Here is a 24,832-nt window from a genome sequence, read left to right on the forward strand (position 1 = left end):
AGTTTTGTCGCTCAAACTCATGTCAATTCAGAAAATGGCACCATTCAAGTATCTTTCCTCCTGCAAATAACCTCCCATCGTACTTTAAAATGGAGATAGCTTATTATGATCTCTTTCATGATCATTTTCCTACTTATAATCTTTCTGTCCAACTGCAAAATATCAACTGTCTTGAAGCCACAAGGAGAGCAATCACAGAACATGTTTGAATGCCTTTGGTGCTCAGATCCCGAGCTCAAACGTGCCAGATGCACAGTAGTCACATCTCCCCAAGAAACAATAGTGCTCCCTTTAAATTGGCAATCTAATAAAAATGTTTACAAAACTGCAGCAATAGGCACTGCAAAGAAAAGTGGCTGCACAGTGATTTTTATTTTTATTGCAGCTGTATCATACAAGTTTCCCCTGAGGAAAACTCAATCCTGCAGGAATGTAAGTCATATTAGAGCATAGTCCCATTAGTGTCTCTTCCCACATTTTGTCAGTCTTCCGGATGGCCAATTGCAACAGACAAGAGTACTCCATTGTATAATAACAATATGATTTTGGAGTTTACATTTGTTGTCCCAATTAGCTAAGAATGTATTATTTAGTAACTACCTAAAACCAACTAGCTCAGGGATGCTATAATGCTGCTACCCTGACATGCAGTAACATTTTGTGCTGTGTAACCTCAAGAATGGAAAGAAGCTCTTAAAGAGGAAACACTGGCATATTTTCAACCATTTCTCCTCCGTTTACCTGTTAACTGTGGAGGACGTTCATTGGAAAATGTACCTTGTGCATTTAGTTTTGTCCAAAATAACACACAATTCTGTGAAACAACAAATATTCAAATCTTCCTGGAGTTCAATTCTTCAAAGAAACCATGAAAACACGCAGCCCATACAGTTCATTTGTTTTGCAACTGGGAGTTTTAGTTGGCTGAACATAAAAAAAAGGGAAACTGACATTTGATACATTTTGCCAAACTGAAATATCATCCCAGGAATGTCAAATTCAAATGCACATAACATATTTCTTATGCATAGATTTATGAATTTCCGTTTTTTTACATTAACTGTTCAATTAACATGGTTTTACACTGCTGCAGTCTTGGAATTTTCTAATGAGATTCTTGGATAACTGTGATAATCCTGTAATCCCATTGGGGAGCCACCATTTGGGGGGGCAGAGGGCAAAATCAGTACAACAATGATCTAGCCCCATCTGCAACCAATGCTCCTAGTGAGCATAGCTTCCCCACTGGGAATACAGATCATGGAATTATCCCTTGTATTTCGAATTTTAAAATGGTCATAAGAATGATCACTATAAGTATTCCACAGTTGAGCTATTATCAACTTAGCCTTCCCCTTGAACAATTGGGATTTATGACAGATCAAATCTCAGTGTGCAATTTGAGGATCTCGGGTCCAAAAAGAAGAATTTAATAAATAGACTTATTAGTGAGCATGGATGAATTAAGTGTAGTGAAGTCTTGTTTGCACACGACATGGAAGCACTCACCCATTCCTCCAGTATCTTTTGTGTAGCCTCACTGGCTCGAGCTCGATTTCTGCAGGCTAGGACAACTTGTGCTCCATGCAAAGCTAAAGAGCGTGCAGTTTCATAACCTACCAAGAAAAACATTGTTATCGTTTACATATGTTTTGGGGCTTGGGGGAAAGTGCAGTTTCCATACTTTCACACATCTCTACTTGAATCAGCAACAATTTTGTAACGTCTTTTATGGGGCTTCACAATCTAAAAGCGCCGATTTACATGAGGGTCCTAAGAGCGCAACTTACCAACTCGCGACAAAATCTATCAGGTAACTTTGACCAATAATAGTGCTTTAATGCAAAGATGTTATCATACATGTTAACAGAGTAATTTTCTCTGAGAAACAGTAGGCATTGATCAATTATTTCAAAACTAGGGAGTATTATCTCCGACAAGTACAATGTTTTGCCAAAACAACAGTGCACACACAAGCTCTACATTTCCCACTTTTAATTCTGTTCATTTTGAATTGAGGATTTCAATTTCCTTGATGTTGCAACATTGGTTCCCATTTGTGAAAGGAGCAAAGTACCCAAAGGGATAATAGCAGACATGCAAATTCACCAAAAGTTTATTATAAACTATATAATAGTTCACTACTATTTATTTCTATACTAGTCACTTGCCAGCTCTACAATCTTTCCAAGTTATCTTTTCAGTCATTTTATAGCAAATGGGAGCAAATTCCTGCCAAAATCTGGCCAACACTCGAAGTAATAATTTGCTACAGTTTAAATGCAGTCTTCTAAAACTTTAGCGTGACTGCCTATTGTCAGTCTTCGGCTCAGTTCTTCCCACTGCAATTGGGGAAAAATTACTTTTCAGTATCTTGGGAATCATCCCAAAATTGCTCAACATTACCCCCACATGCATAACAGTTAATAACAGTTCAGTTCAATCTGGTTTTATGTGGAACGGGATCACAAAAATGTATCTTAAAATCCATCCAAGATATTAAAAAAGTGAAAGTGACATGGCTCTGATCCAGAACAATTCAATGGATATTTGATTCAGTTTTCCATTTAGTGAGCCAACAATGGTCTACGTAAGCCTGTGGTTTCAGATTACCCTCCCAATTAATAGCCTTTTTAAAATCCTATGAACCCCTGCTCAGACAATTCATGGCATACATAACAATGGGAGCCACAGCGTTGATCTTTTAATGGCCATGTTAACATAATCAGCACATACAGTTTGTCACAGATTATGTTTTTTTCCCCTTGAAATGTTATTCACTGAACATGTCTGGAGCATTGCATACTTCATGGGCAGCACGGTAGCATAGTGGTTAGCACAGTTGCTTCACAGCTCCAGGGTCCCAGGTTCGATTCCCGGCTGGGCCACACTCTGTGCAGAGTCTGCACGTTCTCCCCGTGTCCGTGGGTTTCCTCCGGGTGCTCCGGTTTCCTCCCACAGTCCAAAGATGTGCGGTTTAGGTGGATTGGCCATGCTAAATTGCCCTTACTGTCCAAAAAATATTAAGTGGGGGTTACTGGATTACAGGGATAGGGTAGATACGTGGGCTTCAGGGGTGCTCTTTGTAAGGGCCGGTGCAGAGTCGATGGGCCGAATGGCCTCCTTCTGCACTGCAAATTCTTTTTTTTTTAAATAATTTTTATTAAGGTTTTCACAGAATATCAATAACAAAATGAAAAAGGAACACAACAGGGTTAAATACAAAACGCAGTAAAAAAAAAAACAACCCTCCCCCTGTACATAAATAATAAATTAACACCCCGACTTAACACAAAGCCAACATAGCAAATAAATACACCCCCTCAGATCCCCCAGTGAAATAAACAAAAATAAAGTAACCCCCCCCCCCCCCCCTCCCCGGAGTTGCTGCTGCCATTGACCAATATCTACCATTCTACCAGGAAGTCTGCCTGAAGAACCCTTGTACCGACCCTCTCAAGGCGAATTTTACCCTCTCCAATTTAATGAACCCTGCCATATCGCTGATCCAGGATTCCACGCTAGGGGGCCTCGCATCCTTCCACTGAAGAAGAATTCTCCGTCGGGCTACCAGGGACGCAAAGGCCAGAATACCGGCCTCTTTTGCCTCCTGCACTCACGGCTCCTCTGCCACCCCAAATATTGCGAGCCCCCAGCCCGGTTTGACCCTGGATCCTACCACCCTCGACACCGTCCTCGCTACGCCCTTCCAAAATTCCTCCAGCACTGGGCATGCCAGTGTGGTTTGCTGGGCTCCATGAGCACCTACCACACGTGTCCTCACCCCCAAAAATCCGGCTCATCCTTGTCCCGGTCATGTGTGCCCTGTGCAGCACCTTAAACTGTATGAGGCTGAGCCTTGCGCACGAAGATGAAGAGTTCACCCTCCCTAATGCAGCGGCCCACGTCCCTTCCCCGATCGCCTCTCCCAACTCCTCCTCCCACTTACCTTTCACCTCCACCACCGAGGCCTCCTGCATCACCTGGTAAGTTTTCGAGATCTTCCCCACTCCCGCCCACCCCCCCCGAGAGCACCCTGTCCTGTACTGTGCGTGGCAGTAGCCGCAGGAATTCCACCACCTGCCGCCTGGCAAATGCCCTTAACTGTAAGTACCTGAAGGTGTTCCCCGGGGGGAGCCCATACTTCTCCTCCAACTCACCCAGGCTCGCGAACTTCCCATCCACAAACAGGCCTCCCAACCTTCGTATCCCTGCCCTGTGCCACCCCGAAAACCCTCCATCTGTGCTCCCTGGGACGAACCGGAGGTTCCCCCGTATTGGGGTCCACACCGAGGCCCCAACTTCCCCCCTGTGCCGCCTCCACTGCCCCCAGATTTTGAGGGCAGCCGCCACTACCGGGCTCGTGGTATACCTCCTTGGAGGGAGCGGCAGCGGCGCCGTTGCCAGCGCCCCCAGACTCGTACCCACACAGGACGCCGTCTCCAGCCTCTTCCATGCAGCCCCCTCCCCCTCCATCACCCACTTGCGCACCATCGTCGCATTGGCGGCCCAGTAGTACCCACAGAGGTTGGGCAGCGCCAGCCCCCCCCTATCTCTACTCCGCTCCAGGAACACCCTTCTCACCCTCGGAGTCCCTCGCGCCCACACAAACCCCTTTATGCTCCTGTTGACCTGCCTAAAAAAGGCCTTCACGATAAACACGGGGAGGCATTGGAGCAGGAACAAAAACCTTGGGAGCACCGTCATTTTGACTGACTGCACCCTACCCGCCAAGGACAACGGCAACGCGTCCCACCTCTTGAACTCCTCCTCCATTTGCTCCACCAGCCTTGTGAAATGAAGCCTATGCAGGGCCCCCCAGCTCCTGGCCACCTGGACCCCCAAATACCTAAAGCTCCTCTCCGCCCTTTTTCAGTGGGAGCTCGCCAATCCCCCTCTCCTGGTCCCCTGGGTGAACCACGAACAGCTCGCTCTTCCCCATGTTGAGCTTGTACCCCAAGAAATCCCCGAATTCCCTGAGGATCCTCATTACCTCCGGCATTCCCCTCACCGGGTCCGCCACATAAAACAGCAAGTCGTCTGCATAGAGCAAGACCCTATGCTCCTCCCCACCATCACCAACCCCCTCCAGTTCCTCGACTCACTCAGTGCCATAGCCAGGGGTTCAATCGCCAGTGCGAAGAGCAGGGGGGACAGGGGGGACCCCTGCCTCGTCCCTCGGTACAACCGCAAGTACTCAGACCTCCTCCTGTTCGTGGCCACACTCACCATTGGGACCCCATACAACAGCCTGACCCACCAGATAAACCCCTCCCCAAACCCAAACCTCTTCAGCACCTCCCACAGGTACCCCCACTCTACCCTATCGAAGGCTTTCTCAGCGTCCATCGCCACCACCATCTCCGCCTCCCCCTCCCTCGCCGGCATCATGATAATGTTCAGAAGCCTCCGCACATTTGCGTTCAACTGCCTCCCCTTCACGAACCCAGTCTGGTCTTCGTGGATCACCTGCGGCACACAATCCTCGTGGCTAAGACCTTCGCCATCACCTTGGCATCTACATTTAGCACAAAATCGGCCTGTAAGACCCACACTGCAGGGGATCCTTGTCCCGCTTCAGGATCAAGGAGATCAGTGCCCGGGACATCGTCGGGGGCAAAGCCACCCCCCGTCCCTTGCCTCATTAAAGGTCCTAACAAGCAACGGGCCCAACAGGTCCATACATTTTTTACCGAATTCGACCGGGAAACCGTCCAGCCCCGGTGCCTTCCCTACCAGCCTCTCCCTCTGCTCCCTCCTCTCCTTGTGGGCCCAAATGGAGATCAGCTCTCCCCTAACCACCGCCTTCAGCGCCTCCCATACCATCCACACTCGGACCTCCCCGTTATCGTTGGCCTCCAGGTACCTCTCTATGCTTCCTCGGACCCGCTCACTCACCTCCTCGTCCGCCAACAACCCCACCTCCAAACGCCACAACGGGCGCTGGTCCCTCTCCTCCCCCAGCTCTAAGTCCACCCAATGCAGGCGTGATCCGAAATGGCTATTGCCGAGTACTCAGTATCCTCTACTCACGCTATAAGCGCCTTGCTCAAAATAAAAAAGTCGATCCGGGAATAAGCCTTATGGACATGTGAGAAGAATGAAAATTCCCTAGCCCCCGGACTTGCAAATCTCCAAGGGTCCACCCCTTCTATCTGGTCCATAAACCCCCTCAGCACCTGAGCCGCCGCCAGCTTCCCACCCGTCCTAGACCTGGAGTGATCCAGTGCCGGATCCAACACCGTGTTGAAGTCTCCCCCCATTATCAGGCCCCCCACTTCCATATCTGGGATCCGGCCCAACATGCGGCGCATAAAACCCGCATCGTCCCAGTTCGGGGCATACACATTGACCAGTACCGCCCTCTCTCCCTGCAGTTTACCACTAACCATTACGTACCTACCGCCATTGTCTGCCACAATGCTCGACGTCTCGAACGACACCTTCTTTCCCACCAAGATAGCCACCCCTCGATTTTTGGCATCCAGCACCGAATGAAACACCTGACCTACCCACCCTTTCCTCAATCTTATCTGGTCTGCCACCTTCAGGTGTGTCTCCTGGAGCATGACCACATCCGCCTTCAGCCCCTTCAGGTGCGCGAACACGTGGGCCCGCTTGACCGGCCCGTCCAGTCCCCTTACATTCCAGGTTATCAGCCGGATCAGGGGGCTACCCGCCCCCAAGCCATAACCCTTCCTCGGCCAGCCACGCGCCCGCACCCCACGCCCGGCCCGTTCCCCACGGCGGCAGATCCCCGTCTTGACCACCCCCCCCCCACTCGCTCCAGCTCCCCTTGACCATAGCAGCAGCAACTCGATTCCACCCCCCCCCCCCCTCCAACCGGGCTAGAACCCCTACTAGCTGGTTTACTCCCCCCATTGCACTTCCGCAAGTCAGCTGACTCCTGCTGACCCCGGCCACTCCCGCCTCTCCTTCGACTCCTCCCAGTGTGTGACACACCCTCCTCTTCCATTCCCCATCTGCAGACTCTCCACCTCCCCCTTCCATCCCAAGCGTGGGAAACAACCCTCGCTTCCCCGCCCCAGCCCTGCCCCCTCCAGTCTTCAGCGCGGGAAAAAGCCCGTGCTTACCACCTACCCGGCCCCACCACCTCTGATGCAGCTCCTTTTACAGGCCCAGTCCCCTCACCCCCGACTCGGCAACCCCCCCCGGCCCGGGCTAGGACCCCTCCTAGCTGGTTTACTCCCCCCCCCCCATTGCACTTCCGCAAGTCAGCTGAAACCTGCTGACCCCGGCCGCTCCCGCCTCTCCTTCGACTCCTCCCATTGTGTGACACACCCGCCTCTTCCATTCCCCATCTGCAGGCTCTCCACCTCCCCATTCCATCCCAAGCGCGGGAAACAATCCTCGATTCCCCGCCCCGGCCCTGCCCCCTCCAGTCTTCAGCGCAGGAAAAAGTCACCTAACCACCTACCCGGCCACCTCTGCCGCAGCTCCTTTTACAGGCCCAGTCCCCTCACCCCCGACTCAGGCCTCCCCCTCCCCCGCGGAGCCTCATCACACTACCGGCCATCCACCCCTGTTCCATTTGCTTACCCCCCTCCAAGAGCCCCCCCGACCAACCCAACCAAAACAGTGCCCAACCCGCCCTAACCACACTCACCAAACCAGAAAGAAAAAAACAAGAGCAAAGGACCCCCCCTCAAAAAGTAACATATCAACCGCAATCCCCAAACGCCCATCCCGACCCTCAATCTGTGTCCAACTTCTCGGCCTGAACAAAGGCCCACGCCTCCTCCGGAGACTCAAAATAATGGTGCCGGTCCTTTTTTAAAAAAAATATATTTTTTAAAGTTTTTTAACACAATTTTTCTACCTTACAAACAATAACAGCCCCCCCCCCCCGTAACAAAATAACAAGAAATCGCGCAGAGCAAGATATATACATGGCAAAATGATATATTTACATGGCTTTGTACATTGGCTCTCTCCCATACGTGCCAGTTTCCCCAACCCTTCATGTTGTCTCTTGCTCATCCACCCTCCCAGGCAGTCCCCCCTTCCCCCCTTACTGTGCAGCACCGCCTTCGCTCGATTGTACCCGGCCCTCCTCTTCTCCACCTCCGCACTCCAGTCCTGGTATATTCGAACCTCTGCGTTCTCCCACCTGCTGCTCCTCTCCTGGGCTGTTTAGCACACTGGGCTAAATCGCTGGCTTTGAAAGCAGACCAAGGCAGGCCAGCAGCACGGTTCGATTCCCATAACAGCCTCCCCGAACAGGCGCCGGAATGTGGCGACTAGGGGCTTTTCACAGTAACTTCATTGAAGTCTACTTGTGACAATAAGCGATTTTCATTTCATTTTTCATTCATTTCATTTTCAAATGAGCACAGTTGAGAACCAAGATGTGTAGATTGCGTGTCTAAGATTAAAATCTAAGCATTGTATATTGATTAAGGAGTAATCTTACAATGGAACAAATCAAGTATATAAATGGGGAAGGATCTGTTGCAATGAAATGGCAAATTGATAAAAGTATTGCTGTAAGTGTCCCCAAGGTGCACATATTTTGAGGAAAAAACAAGTAACAGTGCTAGAATGCAATAAAGTGTAAAGTTTGTTGAAGCCTACTTGTGACAATAAGCGATTTTCATTTCATTTTCATTTCCTTCTTGGCCCACCTGAGCACACACTCCCGATCAGCGAACCGATGAAACCGCACCAGCACCGCCCGTGGAGGCTCGTTAGCCTTGGGCCTCTTCGCCAGCACTCTATGGGCCCCTTCCAGCTCCAGGGGCCCATGGAAGGACCCCACTCCCATCAGCGAGTTCAACATGGTGACCACATAGGCCCCCACGACCGGCCCCTCCAGCCCCTCCGCGAGGCCCAGAATCCGCATGTTCTTCCGCCTCGACCGATTCTCCATCTCCTTGAAACGCTCCTGCCATTTCTTGTGGAGCGCCTTGTGCGCCTCCACCTTTACCGCCAGGCCTAAGATCTCGTCCTCGTTGTCGGAGATCTTTTGTCGGGCCTCGCGGATCGCCATCCCCTGGGCCGTCTGTGTCTCCAGCAGCTTATCAATGGAAGCCTTCATCGGCTCAAGCAGGTCCGCTTTAATCTCCCTAAAGCAGCGCTGGATAACCTCCTGTTGCTCCTGCACCCACTGCATCCACGCTGCCTGGTCCCCGCCCGCCGCCATTTTGTTCTTCTTCCCTTGCACCTTCTTCGGGTCCACCACCACGTTTTTAGTCGCCCCGCTCCTGGCAAAAGCCATATACTGTCGGGGAACTATTGTACTCTCCTTCTCACAGTGGGAAACGTCAAAATAATTCCGTTGGGGGCCCTGAAAAGAGCCCAAAAGTCCGTTTTTTGCGTGAGCTGCCGAATGTGCGACTTAGCTCCGCATAGCCGCAACCGGAAGTCTGCACTGCAAATTCTATGATTCTATGATTCAGTTCATCTGGGATGTGTGAAAACCATTGGTCAGCTGTACTGCTCTTTGGAAGAAATGGGATGCACTAATTTGGCCCTTTCTGTCAATGTCTTATTAATTACCTTGTTATGAAAATGAAATGAAATGAAATGAAAATTGCTTATTGTCACAAGTAGACTTCAAATGAAGTTACTGTGAAAAGCCCCTAGTCGCCACATTCCGGCGCCTGTTCGGGGAGGCTGGTACGGTTTAATGGCAATTACATTGTTAAATAGGTGATGGGTATTTGCACACCCATAAATGGGATCGTGCTCAAAAGCATTACAAATGGGGATTGTTGGGGCACTGGAAGGTTGGAGTAGAGTTGACTGCGAATAAAGTCAATAAACTCGCTCCAGCAAAGAAATATGCCCCATCTTAGTTTTAACTTCACCAAACGATGTGGATCCATTTTTGACAATCCAAATGTACTCTAAATGGAAAGGTAAATCTGTTCATTTAACTTCAGCTCATTATCAACTAAATCTCAATTAAGAAAAAGTTATTTCTTGTAAAGTTCCAACCACTGGTTTGGCACATTATTGAAAAAGGTTAAGATGCAATCTGTTGGGCAAGATCACACTCCTCAATTTCTCATACAAGAGTTTACATATTGAACTGCAAACCTGCATTATGGACAACACGCTATTGGCAACCCGTCGAAATATGGGGGGAAAAAAGGACAGCACGGTGGCGCAGTGGGTTTGCCCTGCTGCCTCACGGCGCCGAGGTCCCAGGTTCGATCCCGGCTCTGGGTTACTGTCCGTGTGGAGATTGCACATTCTCCAGTGTTTGCATGGGTTTCGTCCCCATAACCCAAAATGTGCAAGTTAGGTGGATTGACCACGCTAAATTGCCCCTTAATTGGAACAAATGAATTGGGTACTCCAAATTTTTTTTAAAAGAAATATGGAAACATTTATTTTTTGAACCGCCACAATATTCACAAGGATTTCTTAATTCAAACATTTTTCAACTAATCAAGCATTTCTCTGATTTCCTCCACACTAGGAATAATGTACCTTTGTACTTAGAATTCTGATTATTCAAAGTAAACCTCAAATTTCTATGGAATTTTATATTAAAAACAATGCAAACTGCTGCCAGAAACACTAGTCCTGGGTTTCTCAGAGACCAATCACTGTGATTCAGGCTTTCTATGAACACATCGCAACAAAAAGACCAATTTCTATGAGACAAATGTACACATTCTGTGAGAAGAATAATTTGTCTGACAACTACTTCACTATTAAATATATCAGAAAGCATATAGATGTCCATGGAGTATTGTGTGAAATGCAATGAATACCACACTAAACCAAGATATAGGATTAACATCATAATACTATTTTGTGTTGCAAGCAAAGCATATGGAATATGTACTATTTTCCCAGCGTTTATGGGAAAATAATTTTAATGTCAGAAATTGTAATTTAACAACCAGCCATAAACCAATGCTGCAACATAAAGGAAATTGGAATCTGAAATTCAGGATAAACAGTTTAAAGTGTGCCGTTGAAATACAATCAGTATTATAGCTTACTCATACGTAGGGAAATCCATGTTTAATCATTTTAATAGTTTTAGTTGTGTGCAATTATTAAGGAATCAAAGTGTATAAATCAAGTAACTTTATATGTAACAGTAAGAAGTCTTACAACACCAGGTTAAAGTCCAACAAGTTTGTTTCGAATTACTAGCTTTCAGAGCGCAGCTCCTCATGACTCACCTGAGGAAGGAGCAGTGCTCTGAAAGCGAGTGATTCGAAACAAACCTGTTGGACTTTAACCTGGTGTTGTAAGACTTCTTACGGTGCCCATCCCAGTCCAACAGCAGCATCTCCACATCATGGCTTCATATGTAAGGCGCTGGTATCATACTAAGTGAGCCTTTATCTTTAGGTGTACTCCTTGACAGGTGTGCCATTTTGCTTTCGACCAAAGTGGAGCTACATGTTTTAGTTTTACTACACGATCAATGTTGAAGGAAACTCACTGTTACATTTTATGGTTTTATTACAGGATACATGCAAGGTCTCATGACATGAAGGCACAGTAGTTAGCACTGCTACTTCACAGCTCCAGGGACCCAGGGTCAAATCTAACCTTGGGCGACTGTTTGTGTTGAGTTTGCATGTTCTCCCCGTGTCTGTGTGGGTTTCCTTTGGCTGCTCCGGTTTCTTCCCACAGTCCAAAGATGTGCAGGTTAAGTGGATTGTCATGCTAAATTGCCCCTTCGTGTCCAAAGGTTAGGTGAGGTTACGGGGATAAGGCGATAGAGTGGGCCTAGATGTGGTGCTCTTTTGGAGGGTCGGTGCAGACTCAATGGGCCGAATGGCCTCCTTCTGCACAGTCGAGATTCTATGATTCTCAAAGCAAATGCTGCAGAAATATCGTTAACCAAGGAAAAGGTCAGTCCTGTCAGAGATGTACATGGTAATGTTTGGATAGATTCAGAAGATGTGAGGTGAGTTCTCAATGGATATTTTGTCTCTGCCTTCACTAAGGAGAGGAATGATGCAGAAATTCTAGGCAAAGAGGAGGAGTGTGAAGTATTAGATACAATGAGCATAGTGAGAGAGGAAGTACTGTAGGGACTGGTATTCTTGAAGAAGGATAAATCACCAGGACCAGATGGATAGTCTCCCAGGTTGTTGAAGAAAGCTGGGGAGGAAATAGTGGAGGCACTGAGTAACATTTTCCAATCCTCACCAGATATAGGCGACATACCAGAGGATTGGAGGTCTGCAAATGTTATACCATTATTTTTAAAAGGTGCGAGGAATAGGCCAGAAAACTACAGACCAGTCAGTCTGACTTCAGTGGTGAGCAAAGTATTGGAAACAATTCTAAGAGACAGGATAAACTTGTCACTAAGAAAGGCACGGATTAATCAGGGGTAGACAGTGTGGTTTTATTTGGGAAAGATCCAGTCCTACTAACTTCATAGATTTTTTTGAGGAAATAACAAAGAGGATTGAGGAGGATAGTGCAGTGGATGTTGTGTTCATAGATTTCAGCAAGTCATTTAACAAGATCCCACATGGCAAACTGGTCAGAAAAATGAGATCTCATAGAATACTAGGGAAGGTGACAAGTTGAATCCAAAATTGGCTCAGTAACAGAGAACAAAAGATAATGGTCGATGGACGTTTTTGCAAAGGGACTTCTCAATAAATGAAAAGATATTGAGAGGGGTTAGCAAGTGAGACCTTGGAATTTCATTAGAGTTCTGGTCACATTACAGGAAGGGCATAATTGCTGTGGAGAGAGTACAGAGGAGATTTACAAGAAGTTTGTCAGGGCTTGAAATTGCAGCGATGGGGAGAGATTGGATACTGTTTTCCTTAGAACAGAGGAAGCTAAGGGGTCAATTAATTGAGATGTAAAGTAGCATAGTGGTTAGCACTATGGCTTCACAGCTCCAGGGTCCCAATTTCGATTCCCGCTTGGGTCACTGGCTGCATGGGTTTCCTCCGGGTGCTCCGGTTTCCTCCCACAGTCCAAAGATGTGCAGGTTAAGTGGATTGGCCATGATAAATTGCCCTTAGGTTAGATGGGGTTGTTGGGTTACAGGGATAGGGTGGAGGTGTGGGCTTAAGTAGGGTGCTCTTTCCAAGAGCCGGTGCAGACCCAATGGGCCAAATGGCCTCCTTCTGCACTGTAAATTCTATGATATCTATGACATTATGAGGGGCCGAGAGAGGGTAGACAGACAGATTTGTTTCCTCTCACAGAGGAGTCAATTGCCAGAGGGATTAGATTTAAGGTGATTGGTAGAAGGATTAGAGAAGACATGAGATGAAACGTTTTCACCCAGAGGGTAGTGAGTGTCTGGAGATCACTGCCTAAGTTGGTGGTTGAGGCTGAAACATTATTTCAAAGGTATCTCGATCTGCATCTAAAGTGCTGTAACCTGCAAGGCTACGGACCAGGTTGTGAGGTGCGATGGGCTGAAAGGCCTCTCTCTGCACCGCAATGTTTCTATGGTTGTAGTGATTAAACTCTGGGAAGTGGTTTGACACGGATCATGCTGTACTCTTCTCAAAAGCGTATTGTGCGATGTAAAATAGCCCCTTTCAAATACAGAAGCACAAAACTAAACTTACTTAAAGCTATGCCTTATTTATAATACCCACAAATACAAACACACATTGCTTATACGACCTGTTACCTGACCGTCCCATATCCCTTCAACCTTTCTCCTTTGTCCACCTATCCAAACTAATCTTGAATGCTGTCAGAGTTTCTGCCTTAACCTCTAACCCTGAAAGTGAATTCCATAGTCGCATAGCTCTCTGAAGAAGTTTGCCTTCTATTCTGAACCTCTTACGTTGAAACTTGCTTCTGTAGCCTCTTGCTCTTAAACTCTCAACTGTTGAAAATGATCTGCCTGGATCGACCCCCATCGCATAGTTTCATAATTTTAATCAATTCTTTCATAAGCCTACAGTACACTGAAGAAAAAAAACAAAACCTTTTTTTATATTTGATATTTCTTCAAACTATGGCATCAATCCACATTGTACCTCTCCAAAACCTCAAACTATTCCTATAGTATGGAGCCTAACATTGCAAACAGTATTCCCAAAGATCCTATCGAGGCTCATCATTGTATCTTGGATTTTGTATTCTAAACCTCGAGTAATAAAACCTAGAATTTCATTGCTTTTTTGTCAGCCCTATAACCCTGAGGTGCTATCCCATGGATGGTGTAGCCCTAAATGACTCTGCCTAACCACAGTGCAAACCAATCTCTGATCAGAATATAAATGTCTCTTTTAAAAGATTATGTCATGCTTAATGAATTCCAATTTTCCAGTGTAGCCACCTAAAATGGCTGATTCCCGATTAATTTGGCCAAACCCCGATGTAAAATGGCGAACTGAAAAGGCTGATGGGAAAATCAGCCAACAGGGCACAAATGGACAGCTGCAGACAGAACAGTGTATTCGGCTCTGGGGAAGTCGGCCCAGACCGATACCTGCAAACATTAGCAACACATCAATCCAGCCATCTGCAGTTTAATCGGCGATCCCCATGAACAATTGCAACAAATTAGCAATTGAAAGCCGATCCAGACCCCTCGGCGCCAGCAGTGGCCGAGACAAAGAAAGGTGAACGACCACCCCCTGATCAAGGAATCACCCCATTATTGGAGCATATCGAACCCAGTGATTGGGACCAAGTCCAATCACTTGGGGCCAGGGTCAAGGTCCGCCCCGAGAGGCAGGAAGCCCCTGGGAACTATAAAGATAGGGGCCAAGTTCAGATCGACCCTTCTTCTCCTACTCGCAACCTTTGAGACCCTCCGACGAAAGAACAAATAAGTCTTACTCCAGCGATCGCTACCAGATAGGTGTTCCAGACTATCGACCCGTACCAGCCTTTTTGAATCCCGCAGGCCAGACCTAATTCGATAGACCATTCATTTCCCTGACCTGGTGGGCCATCACCAAAGTTAAGTATTGGCCTTTAATGGTAGGTAATAGTCTAGAAGTAGGATTATTGTATAAGTATTTATTGCTGTATATAATAAATGATCGTTGATTTAACATTTACTAAGCGGTGTGCTGCATTATTAATCATTACTGGAGTTTGAACCACGTGGCGGTATCAGAAAGATACCTGGCGACTCGTGAGCAAAGGTGACAGAATTAGAGCTAATAAAACTAAGGCTAATAAGAGCAACACCAGTGTTTGCCCATTTACCTGGAACGCTCACATGTATGCCAAAGGTGAAACTAAAGATTGAACTGAGTGAACATGCACTAGGCCACAGATTGCTGCAGTTAGGTGGTTGGGCTTGTCTCCTGGGTATCCAACACAAATGTTCGTGGGACTCTTAGGTTCTCATCATATACAAGGTTCGTGTGGCAACTACTGCTCTCATTTTAGTTGCACTGTTGTGCACATCAGTTGTCAAAAGTAAAAACAACGTTAATAGCCTTTCATGAGCAAAGGAAACATTTTATCCTATTATAAGCAAACCCATAGAAATGATAAAGAATCCTTTGAGGTATATCTTTGTTTACAAACCAGTACTCTCATTTACAGGGTGGCTGTTAACTGGAGACTGTAGCACAAAGTTAAACATACTGCAGATTTAAATAGTGGTGAAAAAGTATTTTTTTTTTACACTAACTTAAAACTAAGCCAACATTTGGAATCCCTGATGACAGCTTTGGCTCCAAGCTGCAGACTCTACTCAAAATCTCAATTAGCTGCAATGACTATAGAAGGGAGCTGCCAAACAAATGCCTGAACTCAATTTGAAAATCTTTTCAATAACGCCTCACCAACAGGGCTCTGCAGAAGAGGGATGACATTGGACCTTAGGAGTGGACACCCACATTTCCCTCACTCTCTCAGAACCGGACATCAATAAATAATAGCAAAGCAATCTAAAAGGTCATTTGGAAGGCACGCTCGATCAGAATCAGGATTGATGAATACAAGGTGGGAGAAGTGAATTGCATGATTGTAGTCCAATGTCCAGTTTGAATAACATCTCTAACCCACGAACGTCAAGCGCGTTGTAGCTCGTGTGAACCTAACGGCCTGTGAGCCTTTATTTTATGTCGGAACCCATTTCTTCATTACCCACGCTTGGAAATCTGATGGTACTGTAGGATACTGAAAGAGGACGAGATTTCCAAAGAAGATAAGTGCTGACGAGCAGGCAGGTAAGTGGAGCTGAGTCCACAAAAAGATCAACCATGATATTATTAAATGGCAGAGCAGGCCCGAGGGGCCAAATGGTCTACTACTGCTGCTAGTTCTTATGTTGTTCTTATGTTCAGGGTAATTTCAGGGGTACATTCACTGGTAAGTAGCTGGATCAACATCAGCTGAGAAGGGGATTGTGGATACATTCTCCCCGTGTCTGCGTGGGGTTTCCTCCAGTGCTCCGTAGTATCCTCCCACATGTCCCGAAAGACCTGCTGTTAGGTGAACTGGACATTCTGAATTCTCCCTCAGTGTACCCGAACAAGTCCGGAATGTGGCAACTAGGGGATTGTCACAGTAACTTCATTGCAGTGTTAATGTAAGCCTACTTGTGACAATAATAAAGCTTTTTATTATTATTAACAGAACCGTTTTTTTTCAGAAAAGGAAAATAATGTAAGTGTCTTCATTGCAGGGAATCCTATGGTAGAATGTTGAGTAAGGGGACTGCAGGTAGAGAATTACATAATATCCACGATAGAATGTTCAGGTATGGGTTATGGATGATGGGGGCCTGATGGGTCAAATGATTCTTATCTTTTATGGTCACTGAATATCAGGCTCATAATGTATATGCCATGGGACCGATCAGAATAATGGACTCTTCTGGGTAATGATTTACAAGAAATTCACCACCCTCCATTTAATATAAAGAGGATAATTGAAGTGTTTAAACTGCCATTAGTTGAATGCATTGTCAGAGCTAAGTTTAGTTGAAACTCCTTCAGTTTTCACCATGCTGCTAAAGCAACTCAATTGGCATAGAAACAAATGGAAAAGGTCAGCATTTGTGGCCCTTGGCTAATTATTGAAAAAGAAAATCTGCGAAAGCGCTTCACTGGTTAGTAAAACATTATTCCTAATGAAACAATGAATTTCTCCCTTTTCAATTCACTCCAAAAATGTTCCCTGGAGTGAGAACATGTTCAGTAAAAACACAAGTGACTTTGGTTTGGGTTTAAATTTATCAAGCACGCTCAGGTTCAACTGACATTATAAATGTTTTACCATATGTGATAGCTTTTTTTTAAAGTCATTGTTTAGAATTTAATGTAATGGCACAATAAAAAAAACACCTGTGCGTTTCATGGCTAATTCGATAAATTATTAAAACAAATATTGCTAAATATAATGCACACAAAACAAATAGTTGCAGTTGCATAACGCTTTATCACATTATCAAATCAAACTAAAGCATTTCATTAACAGAGGAAGAGTAAACATTTAACCCCTTGAAACTGTTCCTGCCATTCAATGAGATCATCGTTGTACTGTGGCCTGACATCGTAACACCTTTGCCCCATTTCCCCAAATACATGCGGTTAACAGAAATCTATCGAACTAAGTTTTAAAATTAACATTTGATCAAGCAATAATTGCCATTTGCAGAAGAGCCTTCCAAACTTCTCCCAACCTTTTGCATGGAGAAGCGTTTCTGAAAGGACTGGCTCCAATTTTTATACAATGCCTTCTCATTCCAGATTCCCGAACTAGCAGAATTCGTTTCTCGATAACTATTTCATCTATTTCCTTTAATATCTTGGAAGCTTTGATCCAATCACCCCTTAACCTTCTCAAATCCAGCGAATACAGTCCTAGTTTGTGAAATCTCATTTTATAATTTAACCCTGGGAGCTCAGGTATCATTGTGGTAAACCTACACCACATTCCCCCAAGGCCAATGTATCCATCCGGAAGTGTGGTGCCTGGAACTGCTCATATTACCCCAGGTTTGCTCTAACTTGGGCTCTGGAGAGCTGAAGTATGACTTCTCGACTTCCGCTGTTGTATTCTCATCCTCAAAATATAAAGGCAAACATTTCAATAGCCCTTTTAATTATTTTCTGCACTTGTTCATGATATCCTAATGATCTATGTAGCTAGGCCTCTAAGTCTCTTCGGACCATCACAGTTTCTATCTTTCCACCATTCAGAAAGTAGTCTGTTCCATCATTTTTAGGTGCAATGTGGACAACCTCACAATTGCCTACACGGAAATCCATTTGCCACCGCTTTGCCCATTAATTTTGCCATTTTTAATGAAACACTTCCATCTATACTGTCAGCCTTCCTACTCATCTTTGTGTCATCAGCAAATTTGGATACGTGGCTTTCTATCCCACCATCTAAGTGATTAATTAATACAGGAAATAGCAGAGAGGCCCCAACACAGATTCTTGTGGGACTCCATTGATCACATCCTGTCAATACAGTACATGCCCAATATCCTTACATGACATCTCCTGCCGCTCATCCAATTTCCTGCCCAAGTCAATAATCTGACTTCAATTCCATGAACTTCAATTAGCTAACAATCTCCTGTGAATGACATTATCAATTTCTGCAAATTCATATGAATAATATCCTTAAAGTGTCAGTTCTGGAGTCCAGTGTTACATAGGTCAATATTACAAGTTTAACACACAGTGAACTTGAGCTGTGGGTCATAACAGGCTCAGGGGGTCTAAAGCGCTTTACATATTTTTGAATCATAGTCACTGTTGTAAGGAATCGCTGCAGCCAATTTGCCCATAGCAAGGTGCTCAAATGATGAGATAACATGAAGAGTAAATCTGCTTAGTACGGTTGTGGGTGAATAATATTGGTCGGAAGACAGGGAGAACTCAAACCTGTTGTTCTTCAATTGGTGTCTCAGAAAACATAGACCATTTAGCCCCTTGAGCTGTCCTGCCATTTAACGAGATCATGGCTGCTGCCTTTGACCCTTATCCCTGTAGCCACCTGGGTTGGCCACTTCCCGACTTAAAATGGAGATCCGCAAAGAATACAGGGAAATTCAGTCAAGCCAGGAAAAACTAGCAGGTGCAAAGTTTCCTGTGTATTAGAACTTGCAGAAACCAAGACAGCACTGAAACTAGCAACCATCCGCATATTAATGAGCGATCCCCGGGAACAATTGAAACACTTAAGGTAAATAAGGCCAAGCCAGACTCCTCGGCCCCAGCAGGAGCCAAGACAAAGAAAAGCCAACGGACACTCAGGAACCCCCCAGCTATCAGGGAACATCTCCAGTATTGGAGAAATTGATCCAAGTGATCGGAACGTAGTCCAATCATTTGGAACCAGATCCGGGGTAGAGTAGAGTCCCCAAGTTCAATTCGTCCTTCTTGGCAGGGTTACTCAGCAGCTCGAAACAACCCTTGACAGTGACCTGCCTAGCTGCCGCATCAACCAAGTAAGTCTCCAGTCAACGCACGCTACGAGATAGGCGCTCCTAGCTACCAGTTCATACCAGCTTTGGAAGCCTGCAGACTCAGAATCGTACAAAAGGCCATTTGTTCCCCTGACCTGGTGGGCCAGTTCCGAAGCTAAATATAGGCCTTTTAGTGTTAGAGATAATCTAGTAAGTAGAGTTTTATGCATGAGTAGTGATTGACTGTGTATAATAAATGTGTTTTGATTTGAATCTTACTAATTGGTGTATTGAGTTATTGATCAGCACTTGAACTTGAACCTCATGGCGGTATCATAAAGATACCTGGCGACTCTAGAGCAAAGGTTATAGAAACAGAGCAAATTAAGTAAAGACACAACAGGCAACATTTAAGAGCCAGCCAAAGTTAGCAACATCCCTTAATATCTTTGCTGAACAAAAATCTATTTATCTCATATTTAAAATTAACAACTGATCTAGCTTCAACTGCTGTTTAATAATAATAATCTTTATTAGTGCCGCAAGTCGGTTTTGTTAATGTCACAAGTTGGCTTACATTACACTGCAATGAAGTTACTGTGAAAATCCCCAAGTTGCCACACTCTTGCGCCTGTTCGGGTACACGTAGGGAGAATTCAGAATGTCCAATTCATCTAACAAGCACATCTTCAGGATTTGTGGGAGTAAACCGGAGCGCCCGGAGGAAAGCAACGCAGACACAGGGAGAACGTGCAGACTCCGCACAGACAGTGACCCAGGCCAGGAATCGAACTCGAGTTCCTGGCGCTGTGATGCAACAGTTCTAACCTCTGTTCTACCCTGCCGCACCAAAGTAGAGAATGTGAGCATCGATCCCACTACCTCTCACTTGCAAAACGAGCGCTCTACCATTTGAGCTAATTCCCCCAGTGTTTGTAGGAGACAGTTCCAAACCTCTACCACCCTTTGAACGAAGGAGTGCTTCCTAACCTCTCCTGAACAGTCTGGCCCTAATTTTTAGACTGCCCCCGAGTTTTAGAATCTCCAACCAGTGCAAATAGTTTATCTTTATCTACCATGTCTTTCCCTGTTAATAGCCTGAATATTTAGATCATATCACCTTTAACCTTCTAAACTCCAGTGAAAGCAGGCCTAATTTGTGGAATCTCTCCTCAGAACTTAATCCCTATAGTCCAGATATCATTTTTGTAAACCGACATTGCACTCCTTCAAGGCCAATATATCTTTCCTAAGGTGTAGTACCCAGAACTGCTCATGGTACTCCAAGTGGTGTCGAATCAGGGTTTTGTGCAGCTGCAGCACAAAGTCTGCAGTCAAGAATCCCGCATTTGAGGACATTGCAGGCGTCAGCACACCCGAAGTGCAATGGGCTAGCCTCGTTCTGGGTGAAACACCTTCTTGATCATGATTTCACCCCTTTGTACTCCAATCCTCTAGATATAAAGGCTAGTATTCCATTAGCCTTTTTGATTTTTTTTGCACTTGTTAATGGCATTTTAAGGATCTATGCATCTGAACCCCCAAGTCTCTTTGTACATCCACTGTACTTAACCTCTTCCTATTTAGAAAGTACCCTGCTCTATCCTTTTCTTTGGTCCAAAATGGATAAACTCACACTTGCTTATATTGAATTTCATCTGCCACAATTTTGCCCATTCACCTAGTCTGTCAATATCTCCTTGCAATTTTATGCTATCTAGACTGTCTACCATGCCACCTTACTTTGTTTCATCAGCAAATTTGGATGTATGACTTTCAATGCCATCGTCCAAGTCATTAATGAATGATGTGAACAATTGAGGCCCCAACACAGATCCCTGTGGTAGTCACATCCTGCCAATTAGAGGAGTTACCCATTATCCCCACTCTCTTTTGCCTGCCACTCAACTAATTTTCTAACCATGTCAATAATTTGCCCTCAGTCAGTGGGTTTCCACCATAGTTAACAGTCTCTCGTGTGGGATTTTATCAAATGCCTTCTGGAAGTCCATATAAATAACATCCATAGACATTCCCCTGTCCACTACCTTAGTCACCTCTTCAAAAAATTCAATGAGATTAGTCAAGTTTGACCTTCCCTTCACGCTGGCTCTCCCTGATCGACCAAAATTTTGTGAGGTGTTCAGTTACCCCATCCGTGATTATAGACTCCAGCAATTTCCCCACCACAGATGTTAGGCTAACCAGTCTGTAATTCCCTGGTTTCCTGCTTTCTTAAAAAGTGGCGCAACAGGTGTAAATTTCCAATCCAAAGGGACTACTCCTGAATGCAGGAAACTCTGAAACTTAGGGCAGCTACAATGTGTTCCCCTACTTCCTTTAACATCTTTGGATGGAAACATTCAGGTCCTGGGGTTTTGTCACTCTTTAGTTCCATTAATTGCCTATTACTGATGCTGTACTTACGTTACAAGTCTCTGTCCTCTATCGACTATTAATTCTTTCAGGACTTCTGGCAAGTTAGCCTCCTGTAAATACTGAGGCAAAGTAATTTTTCTACATGTCTGCCATTTCCCCCATTGTCACTGACAATATCTCCATTTTCACCTTTTAGCGGGCCTACATTGCTCTTGACCACCCACTTTCCCTTTATATAATGATAAAATGTCTTCTTATTGATTTTGATGTCCCTTGCAAGTTTGCTTTCATAATCCATTTTAGCCAATCTTATAAGCTGCTTTGTTACCTTTTGCTGGTCTTTGTATCTATCCCATTCATCCAGATCTGTGCTATGTTTTGCAGTTTTGTAAGCCCTTTCTTTAAGTTTCATGCTGTCCCGAACCTCTTTCGTTGTCGATGGTTCTTTTTTTGTGAAATGGAGCTTTTACCTCTCAGGGAGTTATGCTTGCTCTTTATGTGGTCAAATGTTTCTTTAAATATTCTCCACTGTTCTTCAGTCATTTGGCCCATTAACCCATCTTCCCAGTTTACTGTGGACAGTCTTGGTCTCATCCCATTTAAGTCAGCCTTACCCAAGTCTAACATTCTAGTATCTGAATCGTGCTTTTCACTTTCAAACACTACTCTAAATTCTACACTACGTGTTGTGATATCATTACCTTTCTGACAGGTGCTTGTCTGCCTCTCCCAATTTATGTGCAAGTTAAAATCCCCCATCAATACAACTCTGTCTTCGTTACACACTTGCCTAATTTCTGCATTTATACAATCTAACACCTCGGAACGGCTACCAGGCGGGTCAATACACGACACCCATCACAGTTTTAGATCCTTTTCTGTTCATCAGTTCCACCCATGTGGTCTCCTCATTATACCCACCCTCACCATTGAGGTGATAGTATTTCAAATCAGTAAGGCTACTCCACCCTCTCACCGCCATGTTCCTGGCCCTCCTGTAAACTTCATAACCAGGTATATTTAATTTCCAGTCCTGACCATCCTACATCATAATCCTCAATTTGAATTTCCACCTGCAGCTCATCTATTTTATTCCTTACATTCCATGCATTAGTATATAGAACTCTAAATTGGGCTAAACCCCCTAACCTGTCCCTCAGCACAGATGCTTTATTTGCTTGTTCAACATTTTTCTCTTCTAGTTTAACCAGTATACTTCTTGTAGTTTTGCAATTAGCTGCAGTTTCTGAAGTTGGGTCTCGGACTACTTCATTACTCTCTGCTGTGCTACTTGTTTTTGGAACTATATTCACTACCCTACCTGTATTGACATTAAAAAGTACCTGGATGAGCATTTGGCACTTCATAACATTCAAGGCTATGGGCCAAGTGCTGCCAAATGGAATTAATTAGGGGCTGTTTCGCACAGGGCTAAATCACTGGCTTTGAAAGCAGACCAAGGCAGGCCAGCAGCATGGTTCAATTCCCGTAACAGCCTCCCCGAACAGGCGCTGGAATGTGGCGACTAGGGGCTTTTCACAGTAACTTCATTTGAAGCCTACTTGTGACAATAAGCGATTTTCATTTTCATTTCATTTCAGGTGTTTTTCAATCGTCGGCCTGGATAGAATGTATTTGCGAGTTTCCTCTAACAGTATGTAATGGAACCTATGAGTACCAAGCTATCCTAGTCGTATATAATGAGACAGGAATAATTAATGATCTCGTGGTTAGAGATCCTCTCGGAAAGAGCGATCACAGTATGGTTGAATTTAAAACACAGATAGAGGGTGAGACGGTAAAATCTAATCTCAGTGTTTTTAGTGCTTAAACAAAGGAGACTACAATGGGGTGAGGGAGTGCTGGCGAAGATAGACCGGAAGCAAAGACTTTATGTTGGGACAATAGAGGAACAGTGGAGGATTTTTAAAGCTGTTTTCACAGTGCTCAGCAAAAGTATATACCAGTGAAGAGGAAGGACTGTAGGAAAGGGCTAATCAACCTTGTATATCTATGGAAATAAAGGAGGCTATCAAATTAAAAGAAAATGCATACAAAATGGCAAAGATTAGTGGGAAACTAGAGGATTGGGAAATCTTTAAATGTCAACAGAAAGCCGCGATAAAACTACAAAGAAAAGGAAGATAGATTATGAGAGTAAACTAGATTTTTGAACAGTAAAGGATGGCACGGTAGCATAGTGGTTAGCACTGTTGCTTCACAGCGACAGGGCCCCAAGTTCGATTCCCGGCTTGGTCGCTGTCAGTGCGGCGCCTGCCCGTGTCTGCGTGGGTTTCCTCCGGGTGCTCCGGTTTCCTCCCACAAGTCCTGAAGGTCGTGCTGTTAGGTACATTGGACATTCTGAATTCTCCCTCCGTGTACCCGAACAGGTGGCAGAATGTGGCGACTAGGGGCTTTTCGCAGTAACTTCATTGCAGTGTTAATGTCAGCCTACTTGTGACAATAATAAAGATTATTATTAATTAAGGGTTATGGTGAGTGAGCGAGTAAGTGGAGCTGAGTCCACAAAAAGATCCGCCATGATCTTATTGAATAGCGGAGCAGGCTCGAGGGGCCAGATGGGCCGAAGGGTCTCTTCTCCGCTGTATTATTTTGTGATTCTTTGATACCCCTGAGGCCTCCCCTTCCCCCCCATCGACTAGATGGGGACATCACTCATTCAGTACTGTACTGAGTTTCAGCTCAGATTATGTGCTTAATTGGGGCTTGATTCACAATTTTTTGATTTGGGTGATGTAGGTCCATGACTCTTGGATCTTCAATGTTCTCGGGCTCCTTCAATGAATGCACTTTCAATCTCAAGCCCTTTTAAAGGTGTGGAGAGTCACAGGATGCAGCAAAATTAATTTTAAAATGGTAGGCAAGTTCTTCTCCTCCAACTTTGTGTAGAAGATTGTAGTTTAGTCGGGCAGTATGGTCGGCACGGGCTTGGAGGGCCGAAGGGCCTGTTCCTGTGCTGTACATTTCTTTGTTCTTTGTTCTTTGTAACTGCACTTCTGCCTAGATATTGTTTACCGCTCAAAATGCAGGTGAACATTACAAAAGACTTAATTCACCCAACTTCTGGTTAAGTGATGGTTCACAACAGGCTCATACGCCACTACACAGTAGCAT

The 24,832-nt window shown here is 45.1% G+C and overlaps 1 protein-coding gene across 3 annotated transcripts in view; it reads right to left on the reverse strand.

The window, feature by feature from the left end:
- wwox (WW domain containing oxidoreductase) overlaps nt 1–24,832 on the reverse strand; it is a 1,140,899-nt gene that overhangs the window by 996,296 nt on the left and 119,771 nt on the right. For all 3 annotated transcript variants that reach the window (XM_072517840.1, XM_072517838.1, XM_072517839.1), the window contains exon 5: nt 1,510–1,616. In XM_072517840.1, the coding sequence (XP_072373941.1) occupies nt 1,510–1,616 (107 nt within the window). The remainder of the gene's footprint in view (nt 1–1,509; nt 1,617–24,832) is intronic.

This window comes from Scyliorhinus torazame, chromosome 10, assembly GCF_047496885.1.
Source record: "Scyliorhinus torazame isolate Kashiwa2021f chromosome 10, sScyTor2.1, whole genome shotgun sequence".
Classification (NCBI taxonomy): domain Eukaryota; kingdom Metazoa; phylum Chordata; class Chondrichthyes; order Carcharhiniformes; family Scyliorhinidae; genus Scyliorhinus; species Scyliorhinus torazame.